Source organism: Bradysia coprophila, unplaced genomic scaffold (assembly GCF_014529535.1).
Source record: "Bradysia coprophila strain Holo2 unplaced genomic scaffold, BU_Bcop_v1 contig_687, whole genome shotgun sequence".
In the NCBI taxonomy this organism is placed as follows: Eukaryota; Metazoa; Arthropoda; class Insecta; order Diptera; family Sciaridae; genus Bradysia; species Bradysia coprophila.
This window is the reverse complement of record NW_023503927.1, coordinates 757,628-785,052: the sequence shown is the minus strand read 5'-3', so window position 1 is coordinate 785,052 and position 27,425 is coordinate 757,628. Positions and strand designations below refer to the sequence as shown.

Genomic DNA, 27,425 nt, shown 5'->3' with positions numbered 1-27,425 from the left:
TCATTTTACCACATAGCACAGTGGATCGATATGTGGTTCAGATGAATGCGAAACTAAAAAAAAAAAATATTCTAAAACACTGGCGGTAAATATATTTATTCAAGGGTGCGAGAAGGGCGCAGACTGAGCACTATTAATTACTGAGTAACGAGTGTGTACAGTCAGCATTATTAATTGATTCATATTTTACTACTTAAAACAGTGTTCTCATCAGGTTTCTTAGTCATATTTCATAATTAATGATCCCGGCCATCGTTGGGTCAATGCGCTTTTTTGCTTAAATTCGTAATTGAACTGAAGCTTTCGCACAATTTGTTAAACTATTATACCGCACCAAACTTCACCAAATCAAATTTTACGACTTTGCAGGTTGTTCCAGCTACTTTTCATACAGCCTCGATATGGTTAACATTGGCATTAGCTGTGCAAAGGTTTGTATCGTTTGTAGTTTAACATTTTATTAAATGACTAAATCAGATTGATTGATGTTCATCAAAGCTCGAACATGTTAGACACTCAAGGGAGTATTGAACGTAATTGAGACGTTCTGGCTTTTAATATATGGTTTGAAGCGCTGTGCACTTGAATCGAAAAATGAAATCCATCGTAAAATTTCGGGTTCTGTGGATTGCTTTTGGATTGTTGTTTTTAATCAAAAGTTCGCAGTCCATAAACTAGAATATTAAATCGAAATTGTGAAGGACTCCGTTTATTCATGGTAAGGGAAAGAAAGTCGTTGAAATTGGATCTGTCAATCATTATAGTTACAATCACTGGATCTATGCCTTCTGTTGTTCAATCTATAGTATTTGTCACAAAAAATCTTTTACTCCGATAGCATTGGTAGTCGTTTTGATAGACCTAGAAAAATGCCTGGGCTGAGCTCATTGCTCATTCTCGTCATCGTTGTTGATAACAGATGCCCGTTTGTATTTGTCTTCATTACGAGGTTACCTTTTCCGTAAGACCTGATGTTACTATCATGACGTGGCGGTAGTAAGGTATTGAGGTAATGGACGTGCCTTTTTTGGTAAATTTAATTTTAAAAAATCAGGAAATCTCCCAAAATTCTGAAAAAGTTCCGACAAACAAAAAGAAATGGAATTTTCAGATTTTCCAAAAATAAGCCCTACAGGATGACTTATAATGGACAGCTTTTATCCGGCAGGACTAAGGACCACGTATAAAGAAACTTTATTGTCCCAATGACACCAGACACCACAACATTTTCTCAACGAATTCAGTCGAATTGTTGAATTTCAAAATTTTATCATTTTGCGATAACTAAGTTTTAGATGCTTGGTGACCTAGTCAGTGTTGAAGAAACCACAGTAGCATGATCTACTAGAATCAGTTGTTCTTGTCACGGAGTAGACTTAAGTTAAACTCTAAATTTTCTTTGTCATCATTAAAAACTATTTCGACCCAACAACATCTTTCGTCATTCGTTCCCCAGTTTCCAACAGTCAGTTCCGTTCAGTTATTAAAATATTGTCAGCCGGGCTTTACCCGGGATACGCTGAAAATCTCAACCTATTGACACATTAAACTCAAATGACACTACACTACTGACACACATACACTCCTACCCATGCTGACACTCCTCAAAACAACACTGACACTCCTAACCACACATATATACATGTTCGACACGAATAGTCACGAGCAGTATGTGGGTAACTACAGGGTTAGTTGCGTTACAAATTTCGTCATTTCTGAGGCATAAAGTGAGCTGTGTTGGCTATGTTTTGCGGTAACAAATCAGTCTATAAATTTTCTAATACTCAGGAGATCCAGTGCTTTCATGCCAACAAGAACAGTCGGAGCGTTTGCTGCGACTTAGCCCCGTACGACCCGTAATCCTATTTCGTCCGTAACCATAATACGTCCGTAGTTGTAATACGTCCGGAACCCTAATACGTCTACAACCCTGTAATGCGTCTGTTACCAAAATGCAAGTCAAGTTCAGTATGGTCAAATTTACTGAAAGTGTTCATTTTTTAAATTGCGCATAGCGCAATTACGAAAGCCTGTACGAAGTACCTCTCAAATAAAACCAACAATTTACGACATTATTTTAGAAACCCAAACTTTTTTGCCAACTTTCCATTGCCTTAGTCCAAGGGCCCAAATTTGAAACTTTTTTGCCATCATTCTATTCGGCATTCAATTATCTCTCAAATGAAACAAAAACTAGCAAAATCGGATGAGATTTACTCGATTCATGTGCAAAAAACACTTAGGGCCGAGTAGCGGCCTCAGTCCAAGGGCCCAAATTTGAAACTTTTTTCGTCACGTTCTTTTCGGTATTCAATTATCTTCCATAAAAAACTAAATCTAGCAAAATCGGATGAGATCTACTCGATTTATGTGCAAAAAACACTTAGGGCCGAGGAATGAACTTTGAGCCCTCCCAACAAGGCCACGTTGCATCTTACCCAACAACAATGTTCAGCAACTTTGTTCTACTCGTCAATACCTTTCATTTGATATATCACAAGCAGCTATTGCGTGCGTATTTCGGTAGATATAGTCGAAAGACTGAAAAACACCTATAGGGCCCTAGCTCTGGAAGGGCCGACCCTACAATGCCCATTTTCGAACTTGACCTTACTTTTGTCGATACCAATCGGGGAAAAAAAAGAATTTTGAAAAAAGGTTGTGGTTTGCTCAAGCTAGAGGGGTCACAGACGGACGGACGGACGGATGGACGGACGGACGGACGGACGGACATTTTTAGCCCCGTACGAAGTACTGGGGGCTTATAAGATTAATATGCCGTTTGTAACACGTCGAATTGGAAGCAGACAGTAAGGGCAAAGCTTTTGGTTATGTTCATAGATGACGAATCCGCAATAAAAAAAATGTCCGTCCGTCCGTCCGTCCGTCCGTCCGTCCGTCCGTCCGTCCGTCCGTGACCCCTCTAGCTTGAGCAAATCACAACCTTTTTTCAAAATTCTTTTTTTCCCCGATTGGTATCGACAAAAGTAAGGTCAAGTTCGAAAATGGGCATGGTAGGGTCGGCCCTTCCAGAGCTAGGGCCCTATAGGTGTTTTTCAGTCTTTCGACGATATCTACCGAAATACGCACGTAATAGCTGCTTGTGATATATCAAATGAAAGGTATTGACGAGTAGAACAAAGTTGCTGAACATTGTTTTTGTGTAGGATGCAACGCGAGCTTGTTGGGAGGGCTCAAAGGTCGTTACTCGGCCCTAAGTGTTTTTTCCACATAAATCGAGTAAATCTCATCCGATTTTGCCAGATTTAGTTTTTTATGGAAGGTAATTGAATACCGAAAAGAACGTGGCGAAAAAAGTTTCAAATTTGGGCCCTTGGACTAAGGCCGCTACTCGGCCCTAAGTGTTTTTTGCACATAAATCGAGTAAATCTCATCCGATTTTGCTAGATTTTGTTTTATTTGAGAGATAATTGAATACCGAATAGAATGATGGCAAGAAATGTTTCAAATTTGGGCCCTTGGACTAAGGCCGCTACTCGGCCCTAAGTGTTTTTTGCACATAAATCGAGTAAATCTCATCCGATTTTGCTAGATTTTGTTTCATTTGAGAGATAGTTGAATGCCGAATAGAATGATGGCAAAAAAAGTTTCAAATTTGGGCCTTTGGACTAAGGCCGCTACTCGGCCCTAAGTGTTTTTTGCACATAAATCGAGTAAATCTCATCCGATTTTGCTAGATTTAGTTTTTTATGGAAGGTAATTGAATACCGAAAAGAACGTGGCGAAAAATTTTTCAAATTTGGGCCCTTGGACTAAGGCCGCTACTCGGCCCTAAGTGTTTTTTGCACATAAATCGAGTAAATCTCATCCGATTTTGCTAGTTTTTGTTTCATTTGAGAGATAATTGAATGCCGAATAGAATGATGGCAAAAAAAGTTTCAAATTTGCGCCCTTGGACTAAGGCCGCTACTCGGCCCTAAGTGCTTTTTGCACATAAATCGAGTAAATCTCAACCGATTTTGCTAGTTTTTGTTTTATTTGAGAGATAATTGAATACCCAATGGAAAGTTGGCAAAAAAATTTGGGTTTATAAAATAATGTCGTAAATTGTTGGTTTTATTTGAGAGGTACTTCGTACGGGCTTTCGTAATTGCGCTATGCGCAATTTTAAAAATGAACACTTTCAGTAAATTTGACCATGCCCAACTTGACTTGCATTTTGGTAACAGACGCATTAGAGGGTTGTAGACGTATTAGGGTTCCGGGCGTATTACGGCTACGGACGTATTATGGTTACGGACGAAATAGGATTACGGATCGTACGGGGCTAAGTCGCAGCAAACGCTCCGACTGTTCTGATGCCTTGTTTTTATTGCGGATTCGTCATCTATGAACATAACCAAATGCTTTGCCCTTACTGTCTGCATCCAATTCGACGTGTTACAAACGGCATATTAATCTTATAAGCCCCCAGTACTTCGTACGGGGCTAAAAATGTTTACAAAATTTTTCGAAATAACCTCGACCAGTCAAAATTCGAGGATGACACTTATCACCACTGGGAAGCTGATTTCACCTACTTCACTCACACAACAAACCTGATCGAGCCAAAGTTATTTTTCTCGTAAAGTCAAATGCTGTAGCTTTCGAATGACACCGATCTTCAGTTTTTATATGAAAAACAAGGCATCAGAACAGTCAGAGCGTTTGCTGTGACTTAACCCTGTACGACCCGTAATCCTATTTCGTCCGTAACCATAATACGTCCGTAGCCGTAATACGCCTGGAACCCTAATACGTCTACAAGCCTCTAATGCGTCTGTTACCAAAATGCTAGTCAAGTTGGGCATTGTCAAATTTACTGAAAGTGTTCATTTTTAAAATTGCGCATAGCGCAATTACGAAAGCCCGTACGAAGTACCTCGCAAATAAAACCAACAATTTACGATATTATTTTAGAAACCCAAAATTTTGTGCCAACTTTCCATTCAATTACCTCTCAAATAAAACAAAAATTAGCAAAATCGGATGAGATTTACTCGATTTATTGACTTGACTTGACTTGACTTTCGCAAAAACAAGCTTGCCCCTGTGGGCTCACCCATGAGATTATTTGAACGTGAGGACTTTGACTTGAATGATCACGAATGAAAATCAAGTCCTAATCCTCCCTTTTCTCTGTCCTAGACTCGGTTCATTGTACACCAGAGAAAAATTGTGCGCTTCCTCTCGTCGAGCACACTCATTCACATTCACACTCTGCCTCCGGCACTTTGTGTACGATGAACTTTGTCAGTGGTGGGGCCACTACTTGCATTACTTTGACTTATATACCAAGGATGAACCAAGGTAACTAACTCAACCACCGTCGCTCGATCTATGTGGTCGGACTAACTACACGGCAGTGGGGAGATGAACCAACCACCTGAGCTCTTTCATTGCTCGGAAATATTTTTGTATAGAATTGGTATCTTGAAGAAAATTACCTGTAGCAGGAGACTTACCAAACCACACGTCATACAAACCATTCATTCAGATTCATTGTTATTTCGACCATTTTCAAGCGTTGGTGCGTAATCATTCTTTTGATTTTCGTATCATTCAAAAAAGCGTTGTCCAATAAGCCATTAGCGCGTGAAACGAGAGAGATAACATTAAGATCAGATATACATATCTTTAGCAGAAGGTAACACAGCCAAATTATTACATAAAACCGTTTACACTATCGCTAGTCAAAGAAACGAGAATGCTCCCATCAACAAACGTCCGAGAAAAACTGGAATCGCCGTTCCGACAGACACCGCGCAACGGGAATGCTCTTCTCAATGTTTCGTAAAACGCTTCTCATGTGTTAGCCACACCACGTAAACAGCGACACCTACGTGTAGAGGATACGCTCCTCTTAGGGAACGTGCAAGAAACGCTCAAGCTCAGAGGCTGCTAAGCCCTTTAACTTTACGGAGAGAATAGTTTCTACAAGCGAGGCAAACGTTCCCTTCAAGAAATGTTAGAGAAAAACTGAAGGGTAACGAACCATAACTTTGACTTGACATACGTCGACAACAATCAAAACCAACAACAGGCCGAAACTCGAAGCGTGCAACATCACGGAAAGAAGAAACTCTAGACAACAACAAATTGCAAACAAATTGTACTTGTGCACGTACGAAGAGCGAAAACAAGAATAAGGCTTCTAATCGCACAGGACCATCGGTTAAGTATCTGTTTGCCAAAACTGGTAAAACGGCATATCCAAACCAAAAGCGTAAATGCTCCTTACAAGAAACGATAAAGCAAAACCGTGAGATATGACGCATTCAGAGAATGGTAACTGTAAAGCATCAACCATTCGCTCATCAAGTTACATCGCACGTACCGTAAACCATTACCCTATACAAACCGTATCTGCTTCAACTGGAGTCAGAGTTTTCTCCAAACCGTGCTGCACTGTGTCCCGAGCGTGTCATTTCAGTATCATTTACGCGGGACAAACCGGATTTGCAACACATTGACACCACGACCAGAGCCTTCGTTCATCATCGAGTTTCACTGGTTTCACGGCTTGACCTGTATACAGCTCCGTTCGATATTCCTCCTGTTAGTTTCCGCATTGGCATTCGGCCTCTATTTCTCGGCATTTCCCTCAAATTCATGAATTCCATTGAGCAACTTGTCGAGAAACAATGTTGGTAATCATCCCGTTTCACCGCCTAACCGTGGATTTACATAGCAACGTAAAAGTGACAGATGCAATGTTTTTTAAATACTGCAACCCGAAATTTCATTCATAAAATTAAAATTATGAATGAAATTTCGAGTTGCCGTATGAGAAAATTTTTGCATCTGTCACTTTTACGTTGCTATGTAAATCCACAGTAAGTCTCCGTCCGTCGAAATTTCATTCGGGAAAAACTACAATCGCGAGACGTTATGCCAATGACCTCTGCAAAAAAAAGTTTAGTGAAATCGGTTCAGGTTTCGTGAAATAAACTAGAATTTTCAAAAATTTGCTAAAAACAAGCATAAGGTTTATGGTGGTATCTCACCGAGATTTTCATCCACCGACCTAATAATATGTATGACTCGTCTGGTCAACAGCTTTCAAGGAAAAAAAAGTTTACTGAAATTGGTTTTCGTTTGGTGATAATATTTCGAAAATTCACAAATTTAGAGAACCCATATACATGTTCGACACGAATAGTGAAGAGCAGTATATATTATTATACGTCGGACATGTACGATATACATATCAGACGTTGCAATATACATATCCGAAGTAAGGCAGAAATGAAGCTGTCTGACAGCCATTTCATACACACTGGACGGACATGTATGTTGACGAATTTGTTTTATCAGTAAATGAATCGTAGTTCCAATGAAATCGCAATTCCAAGTTTTACCAGAGAATTGTAATTCCAAAGAATAATCCCTGTGGAATGGGAACTCCTAGGAGATCGGAATTCTGTTTTATTCGGAATACCTATTCCAAGAGAAGCTATGTGAAGCTACGTGAACCGAATTGTAACGACCTATCGGTTTTATTATAGAGAAAGATATACTTTTCAGTAGCTCCTAAACGCCTTCTTTAAAATTTTGCTCTTGTATTGTTCGTTAACCTCTCATATGTTGAGCGCCCGCCCACCCTTCAAATTAATGATAAATAACAAAGTGGATTCATCATTCATCAGCAGCACATGATATTGGCTGGCACGATATTCTAAATATTTGAAAATTTTAGATGTTTGCAACAAACGATCCGAAACGAGTACTGTGACGGCAAAACAGAAACCAATTTCTTGATGTGTAATGCTGAGAACATACAAATTGTACCCCAAATTGTTTGGTGTGTGTGTACCAAAGTGTTCTCGACAGATGAAAGCATATATCGAAATAGCGAGCATCCAGTCAACTGTGAACAACTGTCGTTCGAAAAAGGAACCGTATATCTCCCTCTCATTGATCATGTAAATAAACAATTTCATACTTTAAAACACAATAACACAGATTCCAGACATTTTCGAACATTTTTCGTCTCTCCCTTTAATTCAAAATTATTGGATTTTCGCAACATTTCCTTTTATCGAAACCGATGACAAATTTATGTACATACAATTACAGTGTTAGGCTTTCAGCCCTTTTCGCACATCGAAAATACGAACAATGCCACCACCCCATCCAGAGAATTGTCGAATAATATCGAATAAAATGCATCAAAGCTTGAAATCATAAATTTTCAATAAAAGCTCAAATCGCTTATCCAACGGAACGATTTATCTATCCGACACTGAATTAAAACTATAAAATTTATTTATTGGAAACTTTACGAGTTTCGTACGATCTATTAATTTTCTAACGGTATACGTTCACCATCCAGATATATTTTGGAGTTGAGTTTACGTTCTATTATGAGTCCAACATAAAAATGAAAGATATGGAAAAGCATTGAATGATGTCTTCAGTTTTATTATGTACACTGTACCGACACACACAGCCATGATAATGTAATTATTTCTCTGTTATTTTTATTGGAATTTTATTTTATCGTGGAGATATTGGATGGATATATTTGCGTCGAGAATTTTATTATTGTTCGAGATGGTTGGAAGAAATGCTTTTGTTTAATTGTGAACACGATATTTAATACTTAATAGTCTGGCCAGTCACTCGGTTTCCCATATCTTATTCTCACAGACAACAAGAATTAAATACACTTTGATTCGTGTTGTGACCATTAAAAAGGAAAGGAACGTTTTTTGCTGCATGCACACTAAAGTGTATTATTCTGCTCAGAATTAAACTGCTACGTGCATGCATCGCGGATGTGTCTGTAATTAGTGGATTTTGTGCACTTAACTCCTATCAAAAGACTTTGATGTTAGTATGGAGAAATTGTTAGAAAAATATTGTACTATTTTGCTATATAAGATCTTATTAGCCAGAGCTCATCGCTCATTTATGTGGTTGCTGTTGATAACAGATAATCTTGCAGCTGACTAGACTACGCCAGCAATTACTTTCAATTGTTTCGTCTGTATAAAATTAATGTTTTTGCCTTCGATGTAACTGTAAATTGCGCGGCTTTATAAGCTCCAGAAGGTCCTCAAGTTCTTTAAGATTTTAATGATGACAGGGTAGTACTGAAGGATCCGTATGTGATATGTGTGTAACAATTAGAAATGATCGGATCTGCCTGACGAAATCTATCACAGATATCTATATGCGTTACAATTCAAAGGAGCTACAACAGTTAAATGTAAACAGTTTAATTGATAAAAACAGTACAGCGAAACTAGATAGGACACCTAGCAAGGCAAAAAATATCATGAGGTGATGGTAGCAATCTCAAATCTCCAGAGTTCCCACGACTTAGGAAGGCTCCTAAAATTAGGAATTTTAGGAAATTTTAACGGTAATTTTAGGTGAATTTCAGGAGATTTCGAAAGTAATTTTAGAAGGAATTTTTAAAAATTTGACAAAGTTTTTATAAGTAATTTCCGGAGGAATTTTTGCAGCCTCAAGATCTTTCTATTTCTCATACACTTCGTAAAATAATAAAAATGTTTCAGAAAATTAATATGTTCTATTAGGGGTGTGCGATGGATAAAGGATCGAGACTGGCATCCCTAGATGTCAAAAACTCGATTTTCTCAATTGAACCATTTTGCCTTAATTTTAGACCAAACAAACACTCACGACACAAACATTTATCACATGATTTTCAAAAAATTTTCTGTTCTACAACATTCCCAAGAATTTAAGCCCACTAGAGCAAAGATCGAATTATTTTCTTGATAGAATTTCCGAATTTTCAAGTTTAAGATCCACTCAATTTTTCATAGTCGGCCAACTTTGACGACTCACCAAAAATACTTTCTCGATAAACTTCGCCTGGATTTTATTTTTTTCTGTTGCACTGGACTCCAATTAGTAGAATATTAGTCTTTAGTAGCAGCTAATAAGGATCTCAAAGAAGGCTTTTGGTAGAAGTCGAAGTAGATGGGAGACCGAAAACTAAAAAATTTAGCTTCTATGATTTTTCGCAAGTTGTAATTCCAAATCAACGGTAAAATTGGTAGATTTTATTTTCAGTGTGGACCCTTCTTTCAAGTTAACAAGATTCACCATTACATTGGTCGAAGACCGACGATAGTCGCATCTTCTAACAAACTGCGATCCTCGAGATGTATTTGTTTTCGCTAAATCCATGTTCAGGATCGCTGTTTGCATGATTCAAAGAAAGGACTGTTTTCAAATTCATTGCAGCGTAATTAACAAAAACAATTCCTTGTTTTTCAATTTTATCAAAAAATTTCTTTGATAGTGTGGGCTCATTTTAGGAGTTTTAGAAGATTTTAGGAGAATTTAGTCCATTTTAGGAATTTTTTGAATTTTTGGAGGAGTGAGAACTCTGAATCTCCATATTAAATTCAATAAAAGACATATAGGAGTGAGACTCGCTCTTTCATTCGATCGTGAACGTGACATAGCTAATTAAATTGAAATCAAGTCGCGTTAGCGTATACGCTTTTAATGAACGACAAAACTGACAAAACTGATTAAGGGTAAGAGAATTTCTGATCGATGGCGGAAGGCCATTAAACAACGTCGGACCAGAGTGAAGCAGGCAACGTTTGCCATAGTTCGACGAAACCTTAAGCTTCTGCAGCAAGTAAAAATACCTTGTTTCGTAGCAATTGAGGTTGTCCGCGAATTGAAATGAGTGATGTTTCAGCTCATTGACACAACAAAAAACGAATTTGCAGATTGCATATGCGTACATTCGCGGTATCGTTAATACATTCGGGAATTGCGCGCTAAAAAGACTCTCGATCGGGTATCTCAATGGCAATCGGTGTGTGGCCTTTAGTGCTCTCCCAGACGAATGGTTTTCCTTTGAACTATACGGTGTTTGCGGTTTCTTTCCGCCATTCCTTGATAATCCTTTCGGTTCTAGTTTGTTAGTAAGGAATGTGTAATGATGAAAGCGTTCGACTACTGAAATCATTCAATTAGGTGTATTGTTGATATGTGCCAACGCTTTTCTGGCAGTTTTTCAAAACAAATGTCTTTTTTTGTGTAAATTTAACTAATGACTTTTTATAAGATGGACTTATTAATACTAGAAATTGTGTAAGTATGAAAAAATTTCACTCGCTCCGCTTGTGTTGTTCACCAACTTAATATCTGGTTGGAAATTTCGTTGTCTTTTTCGATATTCTTCGTTCCCTTCTTGTCCTCTTTTTTATGCCAAAATGTCATCTATTTCAAAATTGAAAGAAGGGATTGAATGTTGCCATATGTATTGGATTCTTTGTAAGACATTGAAACAAGCGAAATCAATTTTAGATCTCAATTATTTTTAATTATCCGTTGCATGTTAATTAGGACTTTGCGAGGTCTTCAAGGAAGGTGGTTGACAAGGTCAACTTTTCCATTCCTTCAAAGCATCCCCAAAATTAGCAATATTAGCAACATGACTTTTAACACGAAAAGAAGAGCCAAGGAAAGCTGTCAACGAAATGTCTTCTATTTTCCTTATACCGAGACCCCCAAGGTTGATAGTGGTATCAATAGCTTGTTTCTAGCAAAATTTACGGACAAACTTTAGATGGAAAAAGATGGAAAATCTTGACGGTGTCTGACGGCTTCAGCTGTGTTATATTCCCACTATCCACTCCACATGCACACTACTTTGAAAGTTAAATCATGTTCCATTGTCTCAAAGTTCTAGTCTTTACATTTCACTCACATATTGGCTGGATGCTGAGAGGAACAAAGCTTTTGTTCGGTCGTGTTTATCATGTGTATGCCGAATGTGAAATTCTGCTTTAGTCAAAACTAATTTCTTGTTTAAATGTTAAAACACTATTGTCTAAACTTTTCAGAAGATTGGCAGTAAAATTTCAACAACTGAACATAATCAGACACGTACAAGACAAGAAATGTAATTTTCGCATCTCTTTCATTTGTTGTTAAAATAAGACACATGAGGGATTCGTATCTCAATAACATTCATTAAATAATGTCGGACTCAGTCTATAAAGTTTTCCATTTAATGTTAAACAGCTGCCGAAAAAGTTGGTGAAGAACAGTAAACCCCCGTTAAACTTAAACGAAAACTTAGACTTTGTACTGAGTGAAGATATGGGAACGGATTTGGTTTCGTGTTATGCTTTTGTGGTACATTCGCATTTAACTCCGAAATCATGTGTGACTAAGACCCATACGTCTGTGTAATTAATTGGTTTTCGAGAATATTCCCCTTTTTTTAAATACAGTTTGAATGTCATGTATAGACATGGCGTGAGGAGATAGAACACACTGTGGAAAAGTTTTTCCATGCATTTAATTTGGATTAGAGCACAACAAAGGCATCAAGTACATCATCACTAGTTGATTCAACGATGTTATATTAAAAAAGTTTTTGCAATTAAAATGTCCAAACTGTCGTGAGCATTTCTGATTTGTAGTGGAGCTGATGCGTTGATTCAGATGCTGTTTTTATGATGCTTAGATGATTGCTATTTTTTAGACAACAAAGTGAAAAGTTCCTCAAACAAACCTCATAGAGATTAAGTTGAGTGTAAAATTGGAAATGAGTGCATGCATAAAACGGTGAAATTGACGAGATGAGAAGACGGCAGATGGTGGCACAGCTTTTATGAAGAGCGAAACAACAATGAGGTCTTCCCATGTTAATAATATTTTGGCGCAAAGCTCGAATACTATATTCAAATTTTGCGCCAAAATATAATAGAAATGAAAGAACTTAATTGACTTAATTGACCTTCGATGACTTTTAAAACTCTGATAAATCTGAAATTGTGTATTTTCTAAAGATGAACAGACTGTAGATCTAGAGATATACGTAAGAAGCTTTCAAGAAAAAAATCGTTACTTTGATAACTACTGGTGCAAAAGCTACTGATTCGCGAAACTGTTTTTCGAGACTTCCTGATTAAACTCGTCTGATTTGACGTATTTGATGTTACATACATCATAATTGAGCATTTACCTCCGGAGATATACGTAATAAACTAAAGAAAAGCACAGTCTGAGTTGCCCTCAGCTCCCGAACCACTGACATGGTTTCATATTTTTTGATGAGTGGTTTTCCTCAATACCTTTGAGAAATTTCGAGCAACAATTCGTAGTATTCCTGAAAAACACTGTTAAACAAGCAATACTCGCTGTTTTGTACTGCTTTGCGTGCATTTTTCCAGTAGCTACTGATCCATGAACCCGATTTTCGACAAACGTAAATTATGATTCGTCTTGCCAATATCTTTAATTTGACGTATTGATCATCAACTTTGAGAAACTCGCGAAGATAGACGCTGAAAATCTGTGAAAATCAAGCGAAACAAGACAAAACGAGCCGTCAGAACAGTCGGAGCGTTCGCTGCGACTGCGCCCCGTACGAACCCGTACATCTATTGCGTACGCGACCCTAGTTCGTCGGTCGCCCTACTCTTTCCCTAAACCTACTAACCTAAAATTCTTATGAAATGTGCACGTCTTAAAAATTGCGCATAGCGCAATTACGAAGCTTCGTACGACGTTCCTTTCAACTGTAACCCAAACTTAAAAATTTTTGCAACAATTTATATTAACCTATATTTACCTATAAATAAACATTTTACTAATAAAAATGCTAGTATATAGCTCAAAAGAACTATCTACACCGTTATATAGCTCAATATAGCTGTATATATTTATAAATAGATATCCATATTTGGGATGCTTGAAACACCCCACACACATAACCAATCACTTCCCACTGATCAGTAACTTTGTAAGTATCATTTTCACCGATTTCTATTGTTTTTACAAAAATCCAAAATGGCGGCCGACGGCCATTTTGTTAGGAGGTGGAAATTAGTACAGCTGCTTTACATTCAATAATACCTTTCAAACAAAAAAAAATTCATGAAATTCGGTCAAAGTTTACTCGATATATTAACAAAAAACACCACGTTCACTGTACGGCCGAGTAGCCACATATAAGCTCACTCCAAGAGACCTAGCTCACGCTTCTGTAAACCGAATTCCATTAACTTTTTTTTCCCTGATTGGTACGGTCAATACCTATCTAATAAAGCAAAATCCATCGAAATCCGTTCAAATTTGGCCAACCTACAAGCAAAAACGGCTTGCCACCCTGTACCTAGTTCACTCCAAGGGGTCTAACTAACGAGTCGATCATCTGATTTCCATAAACTTTTTTTTTGTCGATCGGTATTGTAAATACCTTTTATTTGACGTATCACTTACATGTTTAGCCTTTGAATGGCCGCAGATATCTTCGGAAAACGTTAAATCAGTTATGAGGCCCCAGCACGGGAGGGGTTGACCCAAAATTGCCCATCTCCGAACTTAGCCTCACTATTTCGACTATATTTCAGGGAAAAAAAAATTTTGAAATCGGATTTGATTTACTCAAGATATCGACGTGACAGACGGACGGACGGACAAAATTTTTATTGCGGATTCGTTATCTATGAACATAGGCAAACACTTTGCCCTTAACGTCTGCTTCGAATTCCATCAATTACACACGGCATCGTAATCCTATTAGCCCCTTGTACTTCGCACGGGGCTAACAAAACACTGTTCCTTGAATCTGGCTCCAAACTTCTCTAGCAGTTTTGCAGTATAAGGAAACAGATTTTGGTCAGGATTTTTTGTACACTTTTCCTGTTTTCCTGATTGATTCCATTCAATCAGGAAAACAGGGAGTAGGCTGTGAGTGTGGATGGTCGCGAAAATTTTTGCTCTTTGAAACTAAATTTAAAATCAATATAAAATCGTCTAATTATCACTAAACATTAATTAAACCGTCTCGAAAGTATCTTGGACGGATGCGTCTTGCTTAACAGTGAAATTTGCACGAAGTGGCTCTTTGTTTTGAGACTTTCGCAGAAGACTAATTTTCTGTCTGGCTTCATAAAAGACTTGAAGATCGCGATACCGTAGTTGAGGATTACTTAAGTCAAAAATTGTGATGCATTGATGCACGGGAAGCTATGTTTGAAGATTGCGAGAGATGGTTGCTAACAAGGTACTAACTTGAATGAAGAGATGCAACTGACTCAGGTAAATCAGGTCCTCCGAATTACAGGTAATTTCAATGAAGACTATGTTCAACTATATTGAGACAAATTTAGTAGCTAGTCCGGCCACAAGTCGAGCGACGGTGGTTGTTGTTAGTTTTAAGTTGTACATGTCAAGTTGCGGGCCAGCGCTGTTATTTTTGGACTCACGTCTATTATATAACTTGGAGGATCAAAAGATGGTTCTGTCGGTAACGCTTTGTGCTACCAAAGTTCCAACGTTCATATCCTTCTGGTCGTGTGCAAAGGCACCAGGCTTGATTGTGTCAGGTCAGGTCAGGGACTTTTCCTGTTTTCCTGCACCTCCCTTATATGGGTAATTCCAGGGTTAGTTGCGATACAAATTTTGTCATTTCTGAGGCATAAAATGAGGTGTGTTGGCTATGTTTTGCGGTAACAAATCAGTCTATTAGTTTTCTAATACTCAGGAGATCCAGTGCTTTCATGCCAACAAGAATTGGAATTTTTAGCCTGCGAAGTGTGACTTGTGTGATCGAAGAAGTCGGCGGTTAGTTGCGTTACAAATTTGTGACTTTTCGAAATATTTTCATCAAATGTAAACTGATTTCAGTAAACTTTTTTTGTGAGAGATATGTCTATAAAAGTGATATTTTTCGGAGGTGATTAATAGAAAGAAATATTTTTTGTTCGAAATTGGTGGTCGTTACCCCACAGAAAATGTTGCTTTGGCTCAAAACCGTTTAAAAAAATGGTTTCAAAATTTTTCGAGATAACCTCGACGTGTTAAAATTCGAGGATGCCACTTATCACCACTGGGAAGCTGTTTTCACCTTTTCACTCACCCAACTAACCTGATCGACCCAAAATTTATTTTTCTCGTGAGGCAGTAGCTTTCGAATGACACCAATCTTCAGTTTTTATATGAAAAAAATGTAATTTCGGCAACATTTTGGTCGAGGTGATTTTACCTTACTTCGAAGAAGAATGAACCAAAATTCTTCTAAAAATTTAATTTCGTGTCATTTGGTGCAATTGTGGAATTATAGCGTTCGGATCTAAAGGTTTACAGAAATCATTTCAGATTTATTGAGAATATCTTGGAAAGTCGAATACAAACAAACACTTTTTGGTCATATCTCCCCGAGACGCTATGACAATGACCTCATATTGGTGTCACTCTACGCGTCTTGTCAATAGCTTTCAGCAAAAAAAAAGTTTAGTGAAATCGGTTCAGGTTTCGTGAAATAAGCTAGAATTTTCACAAAATTGCTAAAAAGAAGCTCACACTTTTATGGTGGTATCTCCTCGAGATTTTGGGCGACCGACCTAATTAGGGGCTTAAACGACGCGTCTGGTCAACAGCTTTCAAGGAAAAAAAAAGTTTACCGAAATCAGTTTTCATTTGGTGAAAATATTTCGAAAAGTCACAAATTAACTAGAATGTCCCATTCGAAAATTCGGAAAATTTTCAACTTTTAATAATTTTTAGAATTTTTAGGAAAAAGGATTTTTAGGATTTTTTAGAATTTTTTAGAATTTTAAGAAGTAACCAACCGAGTTTCATATATAAGCTAGATGAAGGTTTCGCAAATTCATTCTTAAATCTTACATTTCCTTTACCATTCCGCCTAAAAGCACAAATTCTCTACCTTCATACTTGGTAACGAGTCTAGTTGCAGAGTATGTACATCCAAATGTCTAAATCCAATTTGTGCTGATAATCCCGAGCAATCACAGTACGTTCCGACATCTTTAAACCCCCCACCCAATCAAAAATCATTCGACTCTTCCGCACTGTATACACCGCCGAAATGAATATTTTAAACAAACCAATTTTGTCAGGTGATTTAACAAACTACTTTCTTTTGTATTCATTTGTTTCCTTTCCATTTCCATTTAATTATATCCTGTCGAACTTTCTGTAATAATGTTTGCCGGTGTGAGATGGTGTTCTTCAGCAATGTCAGCATGAAGTTAAATTAGCTAGAAGAGTTTATCATCACCTATCTGCTGAAATTAACGTTCAAAGAGAGACGACGGGAAAAATAATGAAATCCAATAAGATGCTTGAAAACACAATTTTCCGTTGTTATATCATGAGAGTGCAATTATTCTAATACCTAGAACATTTCACATTTTGTTATTCCCTTTTCTTATACAACACTTTTATCGTAATACATCCGCTTTCGAACAGTGAACAGAGCGAAGTTTTTTTTACGAGCACAATCTTTCAACATTTTTATCGTAGTTTATCCGCTGTGGAACAAACAGCAATGAAGTGTTTTTTACGATGAACAAACATTGTGGAAAGTTCGGTATTATAATAAATGCAAAGAGTTGTACTGTTTTACATTTTGGAGCTTTGTGGAATATTTGTTCATTAATGGATAAGGTTATTTCGTAGATGTAGAATTTTGATGCTCTTTGGTGGATCAACTTTCGGAACTATTCTCAAAATAAAATGAAATACTAAATCCACTGGCAAAAGAATTTAATGTTATAAAGACGATTCGAAGTCATTCATAAATTATATCTGAAGTTACGATCTCCCCCATATAATAAGGATTCTACGATGGTATACAGTTAACGACTTTCAATTTTGTGCACCATTTCGATTCAGCTGTTTGACCAGCTGGGCCATGTAAACAAACAAAGTCAGCTAATTTTATAATCAGAAGAGTAGATAAAAATGGCAAAAAGGGATTCTTTTGAAAAAACGATCTACCGAAATCGGACGCATCTTCCAGTGGATTTTTTTTATAAGCGACGCATTTCGGTTCAAACTAGCTTAAGAATTTAAACTTTGTCTCTCACGGTTTTCATTGAAAAGTGGGTGCAAGCAAAATTATGGTGTCCAGAAATATTTTTAAATAGAAATGCGTTGCTTGGCATTGTTTTAGACACACTGACTGCTAAAAAGGTCATCAGCAGCTGAAATTGCTTCAAAAAAATATTTTCATTCCAAAGTTACAGTTATTGAGGCGCTATCTATGATAGCCGAAATAGTCACCCCAATCTTACCTTGCTCATAACTCGTCAGCGGTTTATTCTACCACACATGATCGACTATTTGCCCGAAAGAACGTTCAATTACCTTTCTAATTACCTTTAAAACAATCGATCGAAACGAACATCGTAAATTCCTCGTTTAAGACCACACGTGACTGCACGTTACGTATATCCGGAGGAAACTCTTTAAGAAAAGTCCATGTTTTCGGTTTTTCAACACCTACCACTGGCCGCAGGAATTTTATGAAAATATTTTTGGCTTCTAGGGATCAATAGCTATTTAGGCACATAGAAAAAAAATCCGCTGGGAGATGCGTCCGATTTCGGTAGGCTGTTTTTCAAAGGAATCACTCAAAAGTAGTTTATCATTGTTGGCGAAATCAATTTTCGCGTGGAAAACATTATTCGCATGGAAATCATGCGTGTTTCGCATGGAAAGCATATTTCGTGTGGAAGACTGAGTGCGAACAGCCTTTCCGTTAATTTGCTCCGGACCTCAGTCTCAGTATGAATATTGGTCTTTCAGTGGACCGTGTATAAAATGGCATCTTATTCTAGGGGAAGAGGATAAGTCAACAGATGATGACACTCCATGTTATTAATAAAATAGAAGCACATAGGGCGCATTAATAGGGGGCCAGTAGATTAAAACAAATACGTCATATATGTATGACCCCTCAATGCATTTCTATCTAGATTTACAATTTAATGTGATTATTTTTCTAAGCCTTACACATCAGAAAAGTTTTGTGCTTTATGTTTCCCTTAGTCAGTAATTATTCTAATCATTTTGAAGCGCTACACAAACTTTGAATGCAAACGCACTTCGGTAATAGCATACTATATGTTCGATCATTTCACAAAATCAATTTACGGGCTTCGCCTTCGTTTAACTATGTTACATGATTCAAAAATAATAATGTTCAACCTACCAGAATCTGAATGCCATCAATGTGTAAACCGAGAGTGTACGTTAAAATAGTATTACGCTTTCTGCACTTCAAATTACCAAAGTTTTGCATTGCTCGACAGTGAATGATGGCGACCTAACACAATAAATTCAAATTCAACAGAGACATTGAGGTGAATGATTTATCAACGGTCGTTCAAATTTGTGAAATTCATATCTCTTCGCTGAGATGACTGCAAAATGTTCTGGGGCTCTTATTAGTTTGTTTTACATTCAAAAACATGTAAACCACGGAACAGGGCTTATTATTGGGAGTTTTATTTCTAACAATTCGGAAAAAGTTCCGAATAATTCGGAGAAGTCCCGAAAATCTCAGAACACAAATTTTCCGAATAATTCAGAGAAATTCCGAATAATTCGGCGAAGTTCCGAATAATTCGGAGAAGTTCCGAATAATTCGGAGAAGTTCCGAATAATTCGGAGAAGTTCCGAATAATTCGGAGAAGTTCCGAATAATTCGGAGAAGTTCCGAATAATTCGGAGAAGTTCCAAATAATTCGGAGAAGTTCCGAATAATTCGGAGAAGTCCGATAATTCCGAATTTTGCGAATTAAAATTCCCAATAACAAGCTCTGCCATGATATGCATCATTCATGAACCTTGCCATTTTAAAATATCGATAAATTAAAGCTTCAACTTTTCCCTTTTCTAATCATTCCGCTCGTTCATTTCACAGGTATATTTATGTTTGTCATGCTCCAGTTGCCCGTACATGGTGCACCATGCCAAGAGTTAGAAAATGTATTTTCTATATTTGCCTAGCAGCTGTTTTACATCAGAGCACAAAGTTCTTTGATAGGTAAGTGTATATAAATGTATAAGTCTGGCTATGTCTGGTAATCATTTTATGTAAGAAGATGTCTAATTGAAGTTTGAACTGAGAGTGATAATGTTCAATGCAGCTGGCTTACTGATACTTAAATGAAATGTGAAATGATTAATAATTAGCTTTTGATGTTGTGCATAGTCGTTTGAAAATGATACAGCAACTGTTGTGTACACACTAACCATATACATACAATTACACAAAAGCTTGGAGTATCTTTAATGTATATTTTGGAGACGAATCATTTCAACCCCTTATACTTAAACATCATTATCGGGATGTTTCATTCAATTAAAATTGACTTACCAACGCAGTGCCTGTTGGTGTAATTTTTTGCCTTTAATAAGCCAGACGTTCAAGGACAAAAGTAATTTTTTTTTTTTACTTTTTTCTGCTGCCAACCGTGTTATATGTTGTCTGGCGGTGTATGGTGTACGGTTATTAGAATAGAACGTTAGAATACGTTGCGGTTCGTGCATTCATATTTTGTATCGATGTCGCTTTGAAACTGTAAATTAACCCACAATCGAGTTTCTGATCTTTTACAAAACATTTTTATTCTCCGGATGGTTGCATTTAATCAAGTAAAGATAAATAAATGGGAGAATATGAGTGCTCGACGAAACTATGTTGCAACGTTTCTGAACTTTATTTTTCCTTTGTTTAAACAATGCAGCAAACTATCTCAACATTCTGGATATTATAAAATGAAAACATTAATGCCGGGACACGAAACGTTCATTTTGTTTGCTATTACATTGTTGCACATAATGCTGTCCTAACTATCTTGTCGTTCTAAAAATGTTTGCTCGACAAAGAGATGTACGGTCGCTAAGAATACATCGTTTCTTTAAGACAAATGGAACTTTCTGTTTCTTGGAATTACTTGCTATTTCTTAGAATGAAGAGATTTGTATTTCACTATTTCACCTACACGACTTGGATTTCCCTCGTTGATGATGTTGTTAGGATGTCAGACGTGTCTCATTTGTGGGAGTACTTGAGCATTAAACTGAATTTGTTTATAAAAAGATAGCACGGTGAGCTTGAAAATGTCCATACCTGATGTGTCGTGCACAGCCCCATGAATAAGAATCAAATAAAATTAAAATCGGGTGTACGGAAAAATTTTGAGATAGACGAATTGTTCTTTATTTTGGACATGCGTCAATTCTTTTTGCTCACCTTTTTAACGATACCAGACAAGCTGTGTTTCCATATGGCCAAGTGACTTTCTCACGGACAGCTAGTTAGCTGAAGGCCGTCAGAAAGCTAGCACTCAAGTCCGTAAGAAAGTTACTTGGCCATGTTGAAACACAGCATGTTTGGTATCGTTGCGTTGGAAACGTGAGACTCTAGGCTAACTCAGCAATACGAAATTAGAGCAAAAAGAATTGCCCCGGGTCCCAAACAAAGAAAAATTCGTCTATTTCAAAATTCTGCTGTACACTCGGTTTTAGTTTTATGTGATTCTTAATCACGGAGCTGCCCTCTACAAATATCAATAAAAAATTTAATGTGCACGACAATCAGGTATGGACATTTTTAAGCTCACCATGATAGTGTTCCTGAATAGAAACACGTACTTCAAACGGTTTTTTCGAAGATAGTTATTTGTTAACCAAGTGAAGAAAATAGAAAATTTCATCAAAAGCGAAAGTTTGCTACCAGAGCGAAGCGAGGGCAGCAATTCGCTCAAGGTGAAATTTCCTGTTTCTACCCGAGGTGAACACAACGCTTTTGCTTGCGTTCTGCGAAAATTCACATTTTTGGTCACTTTGAAGATAATAAAATAAAAAGCGTGTTTTGGTAGTCAGTTATTTTAGGTGAGAAAATTATTATTTTCTTACCCAATATGGCAGAACACGCCATTTTAGGGAAGAAAATGATAATTTTCTTGCCTACAATGGCGGCTCTCGGAATGACAACAAAACGCCATTATCACAAACGCTTCATAGTGGACAAAATAAGGATTTTCGCATCGTTTAGGAAACTAACTCATGCTAAAAGTGTATAACGCTGACAATACTACCCGGTATCATAATGTACTATTTCGGCCGCAATCGCGAGTGTGCTAAGTAAAAGTAAAGTGATTTCTTTGTTATTGTTTGTGTGTTCCGTCTCATGACCCTTACGGCACAAAAAACTTCGTTTGCAATTCGTGATGAAAGTGACATTTTTCAGGACGCGTCGTAAGCTTACAACAAGTCCTGAAAAAGCTACTTTTCATTACTTATAACAAAAAATACTATTTCATGACAGACCAAAAACGTCACATTCACTCATTGACCAATTAAAGAGTCAAAATTTTCTCTCACGTTTCCTTTTACTTTTGTTCCCAGCTTTGGTAATCTTATTACGGAATACGTTAGTTATTGTACGAAATGAAAATCAAATGTTGAAACAATTTCGGATTTCATTTGTTTGAAGAAACACTAACATTTCCGTAACATTGATTGGATTATTACTTTGATTACTCACGTAAATATGAGTGAATGAAGAGTGATATATCGCAGTGTTTACAGAGATCAAGTAATCAACATATTCAAGTTTGTTGTTATATTTTGTTCGGAATGTGACCACCTGGGTCGAAAACAAACCTATATGTTCCTATTAACATAATACACTATTGCGTTCTCACACGATTTTGGTAAAACCGTACAAAGTCATAAATAGTACATTGAATGACAAGGGGCGAAAGTAAAAAAATTCAACCGTGTGCGAGAGTTGGAGCCCGCGCCGAAGGCAAGGGCTCTAATCGCACAGGTTGAATTTTTTTACTTTTGCCCCGAGTCGTTCATACTATTTTTTTTGATATCAACATTGAAAATTGATACGTATCGCAAACATCGCAACAAAATGTTGAAATAAAAAGGCATTTAGCCAGAAAATGCGGGGGTCCGGGGGGCGGCAGCCCCCTGGTATATGAAAAATTTAATAATTTAGCCATCACAACAATAACACACACAAAAATTAAGATATAACTAACAAATCATTCAGTAACAAAAAGTATCAACTTTGTATGCTAATTTCAATAAGAACACTGGCGCACAGTGTTTTACAATTTTGATCAAAGTATTCTGCATAATATGAGCGGATTTTGTTGACAACTCGACTCATTTCTCTCATTTTCTGTGACGTCAGTCACTTTCGCTGTTCGTTCAGTTGCGTTCGCTCTTCGTTAAGTACTTTCTCCCCGTGGGATGCATTTTTTTACTTTCGCCCCTCATATGCGGGGCGAAAGTATCATTTTTCAATGTTGGTATCAAAAAAAGAAGTTTTGTTTGTATGAGTGGACCAGCTGAAAAGCAGCTTAACCGAAATGACGAAAAGTCAAGGCCGGGAAGAGTTACTGACCTATACTGTCCGAATGGAGACCTAGACCTCCAATACGCTAATGCCATTTTAAAGTTACATTATTCAGCTTTCAGCTCCAGTCAATAGTAATGGATACCTTACACATGTCAGAGAAATCATTTAGCACTTCGTGCAACCTCACGCTCACTCTCACCGAAAATCAAAATTGCTCTTGAAGAGTAGTTAGAACAAAGATGGAAACATAGTTCAGATCCTCTACCATACCTGAGAATTAACCTGACCATAAATTTACAACTCTAGACATACCACCTACCGCAAGAATGTTCAGATTTCTTAATTGAATTACGTGACTGCAGTTTTTACACGCTGCACGTGTTAACAAAAGCCTTTATGTATGAAGCACATGCAGTATGAATGTTTCACATGCTGGTTCTATTTAACCGCATTTCATTTCTCATCCAACATAAGAACCCGACTAACAAACAAAACAATGTTTCTGTGGCGATTATTAGTTTTCCCAACCATTTGCTGATTGGTTATGTCATGAACAATGTCACAATAACGAAAATATTTTCGAAATTGGTTTTCCGATGACGAGAAAACAGAATTTAAAATGAGGAAAAAAATCGACTTGAAATTTCTTCAGTTCAATGTTCCTGCCTGTTTTCGTGCAAAGTGTTTTTGTTCAAAGCAAGTCATGAAAGTGTGTCTTTATTGTCAAAACGTTTCATAAGCTCTTAAACATGATGTCGTTCGTAAAATACACGTTGGTACAAACCAAGGTATAAACATAAACATGCTGGATATCATCCGTAAAAAAATAAAATTGCACAGAAACCACAAACGTTTATATTTAAAAAAGCGTGGTCAGTGGTCTCGACGACAAAAGGTTAATCTTTCTCTAAGAAAGATTACCCTTTTTAAATTTTATAAATTACTCAAAACACTTTTTCAGTCTTGTCATCAAAATTAAGTCTTAAATAATTCGGCAAATGCGCGGCCAGCAAAGTTAAAACTATGTTCTACCACCCTAGAACATAGTTTTAATTTCACAGAGCGCGTATTTGTCGAGTTACTTAGGGTTTGATTTTTATGACAGCACTGAACAAGCGTGATGTAATTTATGAATGATCCTTTTCAGGGCCTTTTATTGTTTTTTTAACCGTAAATACACCGAATTTATGTTTTGATAAATTCCGGTAAATTTTGGTAAGTTCCGGTAAATTTCGGTAACATTTGTAGTAAGTTCGGGTAACTTTTGCAGCAAATTCCGGTAAATTTGACAGTAAATTTTTGTAGCGTTTGCATTAAATTCTGAAGTTTTGGCTTTTGTGTCTCATACGATGTGAACTTAAGAAAGTTTTTTCAACGACGACGGTTTGATTCTTCTATAGATTCGAAGTGCAATGTATTGCGGCAATTCCCCATCGCAGTGGGCCAACGAATTCAAACCCACCTAGTAAGCTAAGCAACTGCCTGTATATACCGTGTACATTATTCGAATAAATCATAATATTCCCGGTCGTGACCGAAGACACTTCTACTGAGTATCATTTGTAGATCTTGTATTAGTTGACTGTGGCTTAACCACAGACCACCACGAGTCTGTAAGGATGGTTATGAATTGCAATCGCATTCCGATTATGATTCGCTATACTTGTTCGTGTGCAAATTGATATGGTGTTCCATTGACGCATTGTAGCAAGTACCACTGTCGCCATGGCCTGATGAGAAATGGTGTTTTTAAACTGCATATTAATGCAAAACGTCGAAAGACGTATTTAATTTTCTCTCACATCGAAACAGTGGTCAAAACGTCCTACTATTAAATTCCGGTAACTTTTGCAGTACATTCCGGTAACTTACAGTAAATTCCGGGAACTTTTGCAGTAAATTCCAGAAACTTTTTCAATAAATTTCGGTGGATTTTACAGTAAATTCCTTTAAATTTTAGTAGATTCGGCAAATAAATTTACCAACAACACACCCTTAGACTGTTTCAATTAAATAATTGTCAAGTTTGAGCAGATGCGCTTTATGAACATACCACAAAGATTTACATAAAACCCCGTATAGGTACACACAGCTTCAATCAGTTTATTTTCCATGACTATAAGCATGTTCAAACCCCCGCCGAAAACGAAAGCCTTGTAGAAATAACATTTTTTCAATTATTTTTCCAGATCCTACACTCCCGTTGAAATCGATTTCAACAATGAAACAACAACCGTTTGTCACATCAGTATAGCAGATTGGGTGGATAAGTACATCGGAGACGATCTATATTTCAGTTCATATTATTTATTTCGCATCGTATTCGTGCACTTAGTGCCATGTGTAAGTCTCGTCACATTAAACATTTTATTGTTCAAAGCAATGAAACAAGCCCAAGATCGACGGAAAATTCTGTTCCGAGAAAATCGCAAAAAGGAATGCAAAAAACTGCGTGACGCTAATTGTACCACATTGATGCTGATTGTGGTGGTCACGGTATTTCTAATTGTCGAAATACCATTGGCAGTTATATCAGCGCTGCATATCATATCATCGGCAATAATCGAATTTCTCGACTATCGCGTGGCAAATCTATTTATCCTGTTCGCCAATTTCTTTCTAATGGTTAGCTATCCAATTAATTTTGCAATTTATTGCGGCATGTCCCGACAATTTCGTGAAACATTTAAAGAAATATTCATTCGACGTGCCGTTTCGGGTAAAAAGGACAATTCATCCCGCTATTCGCTGGTAAATGGACCACGAACGTGCACGAATGAAACGGTTTTATAGTTATCGTCCGCACCACAAGACGATACTGTGCGAGATGGCTTGGGCGTCTCGTTTAGTTATACATAACTTAAAAATTTTAATTTTAATTTCAGAAATTAATTCAATGTTACGTAACGTTTAATACAGGCTTTCAAGTGAACATTAAAATATTCTCTCTCGATTCGTATAAAAGGTTCTTGATATCAAAATCAAAATCGTAATTTCATGTTTTATGTGAAGTTTTAGTAATTAAACATCGGTCTTTATATTTGTGCGTATATCTAATATGGATGGATATGTTAAAGGGTACATGGTGTGGATATACCTATTAGTCCGGTTGCATATGTCATTCCGCTGGCCCTGCATTTTTTTTGGACCTATTTTGATAGCGCATTTTATTTGTGGTGGAACTAAGTATGGAACTAAATTTTTTTATGAAAAATGGAAAATCGCTTTTCCGGCCAGAAAAGCCATTTATATGAAAAATAAAAAGAAAAATATCTTCCGATGGAACGAGTCTTCTTCAATTCTTCTTCAAGAGTGATGCAATACCGACATTTGTGGAGGAATTTTTTCTTGGAAGAGACAAAATGGCGTCCGTATTGGCACTTTCCCAAAAAGTTTCATAGAATGGTATAAGTAAACTCTATTGAATTCCAATTCGAGCTTGCATCGTTATGTGGTTCTCAAGATATGAGCCAGATTCCCTTCCACGTATCTTTAAGTTATCTTTTTTATGTTTTCCTGCGTGTTATTTTTGCGATATTCTCAAAATAAATCACAATTTTTAAAGTGCCGTTCCGTAAGCAATATTTTTCATGCCAGTACTGGTTGATTGTCTCTTCCCAGTTCTAGAACCAACAGATTTAACGTGTCTTACAAAATTTCTTTTTCGTTTTCTTCTGGAAAAATGCAATTATTCAGGTCACCAGAGGTCGCCTCGTGTGAGTTGATCATTCTCCATCATAGGTGTTGATTCCTACATCTTCCCAGTTCTGGAACCTAGAGATGTAACGAATTTTTGATTAACTTCTGGAACTGTTTCATAAACAGACGTCACAATCAAGGTCATCAGAGATCAGGTCCTATGAGTTGATCACTCGTCTTCATAGAAATTGACTGGTACATCTTCCCAGTTGTAGAACTTTAAGATTCAACAAATTTTTAACGGACTTCTTGCGCTTTTTCATGCAAAAACTCCATTATTCAGATCGCCAGAGGTCAGTTCCTATGAGGTGATCATTATTCATCGTAGATCGCAGGGGTCGATTCCTACATTCTAGAGTTCTAGAACCTAAAGATGTAAAGAATTTTTTTATGGACTTTTGGAGCTGTTTCATGAAAAAAAAACGCCACAATTGAGGTTGTCAGAGGTCACTATTCATCATAGAAATTGATTCCCAGAACTGGGCTCTTTTTGGGAGAGTGCCAATAACGACGCCATTTTGTCTCGCCGAAGAATAAGTTCTTCCACGAAATGTGTTGGATCACCCTTTTCAGA

The 27,425-nt window shown here is 37.1% G+C and overlaps 1 protein-coding gene across 1 annotated transcript in view; it reads left to right on the top strand.

Annotated features, from left to right (window-relative positions):
- LOC119083485 (sex peptide receptor) overlaps nucleotides 1-27,104 on the top strand; it is a 32,772-nt gene extending 5,668 nt beyond the window's left edge. Inside the window, exons 4-6 of the mRNA XM_037193211.1 lie at nucleotides 370-431; nucleotides 19,691-19,813; nucleotides 25,342-27,104. Coding sequence (XP_037049106.1) covers nucleotides 370-431; nucleotides 19,691-19,813; nucleotides 25,342-25,945 — 789 coding nt within the window. The 3' untranslated portion in view covers nucleotides 25,946-27,104. The remainder of the gene's footprint in view (nucleotides 1-369; nucleotides 432-19,690; nucleotides 19,814-25,341) is intronic.
- The last annotated feature ends 321 nt before the right edge of the window (nucleotides 27,105-27,425 follow it).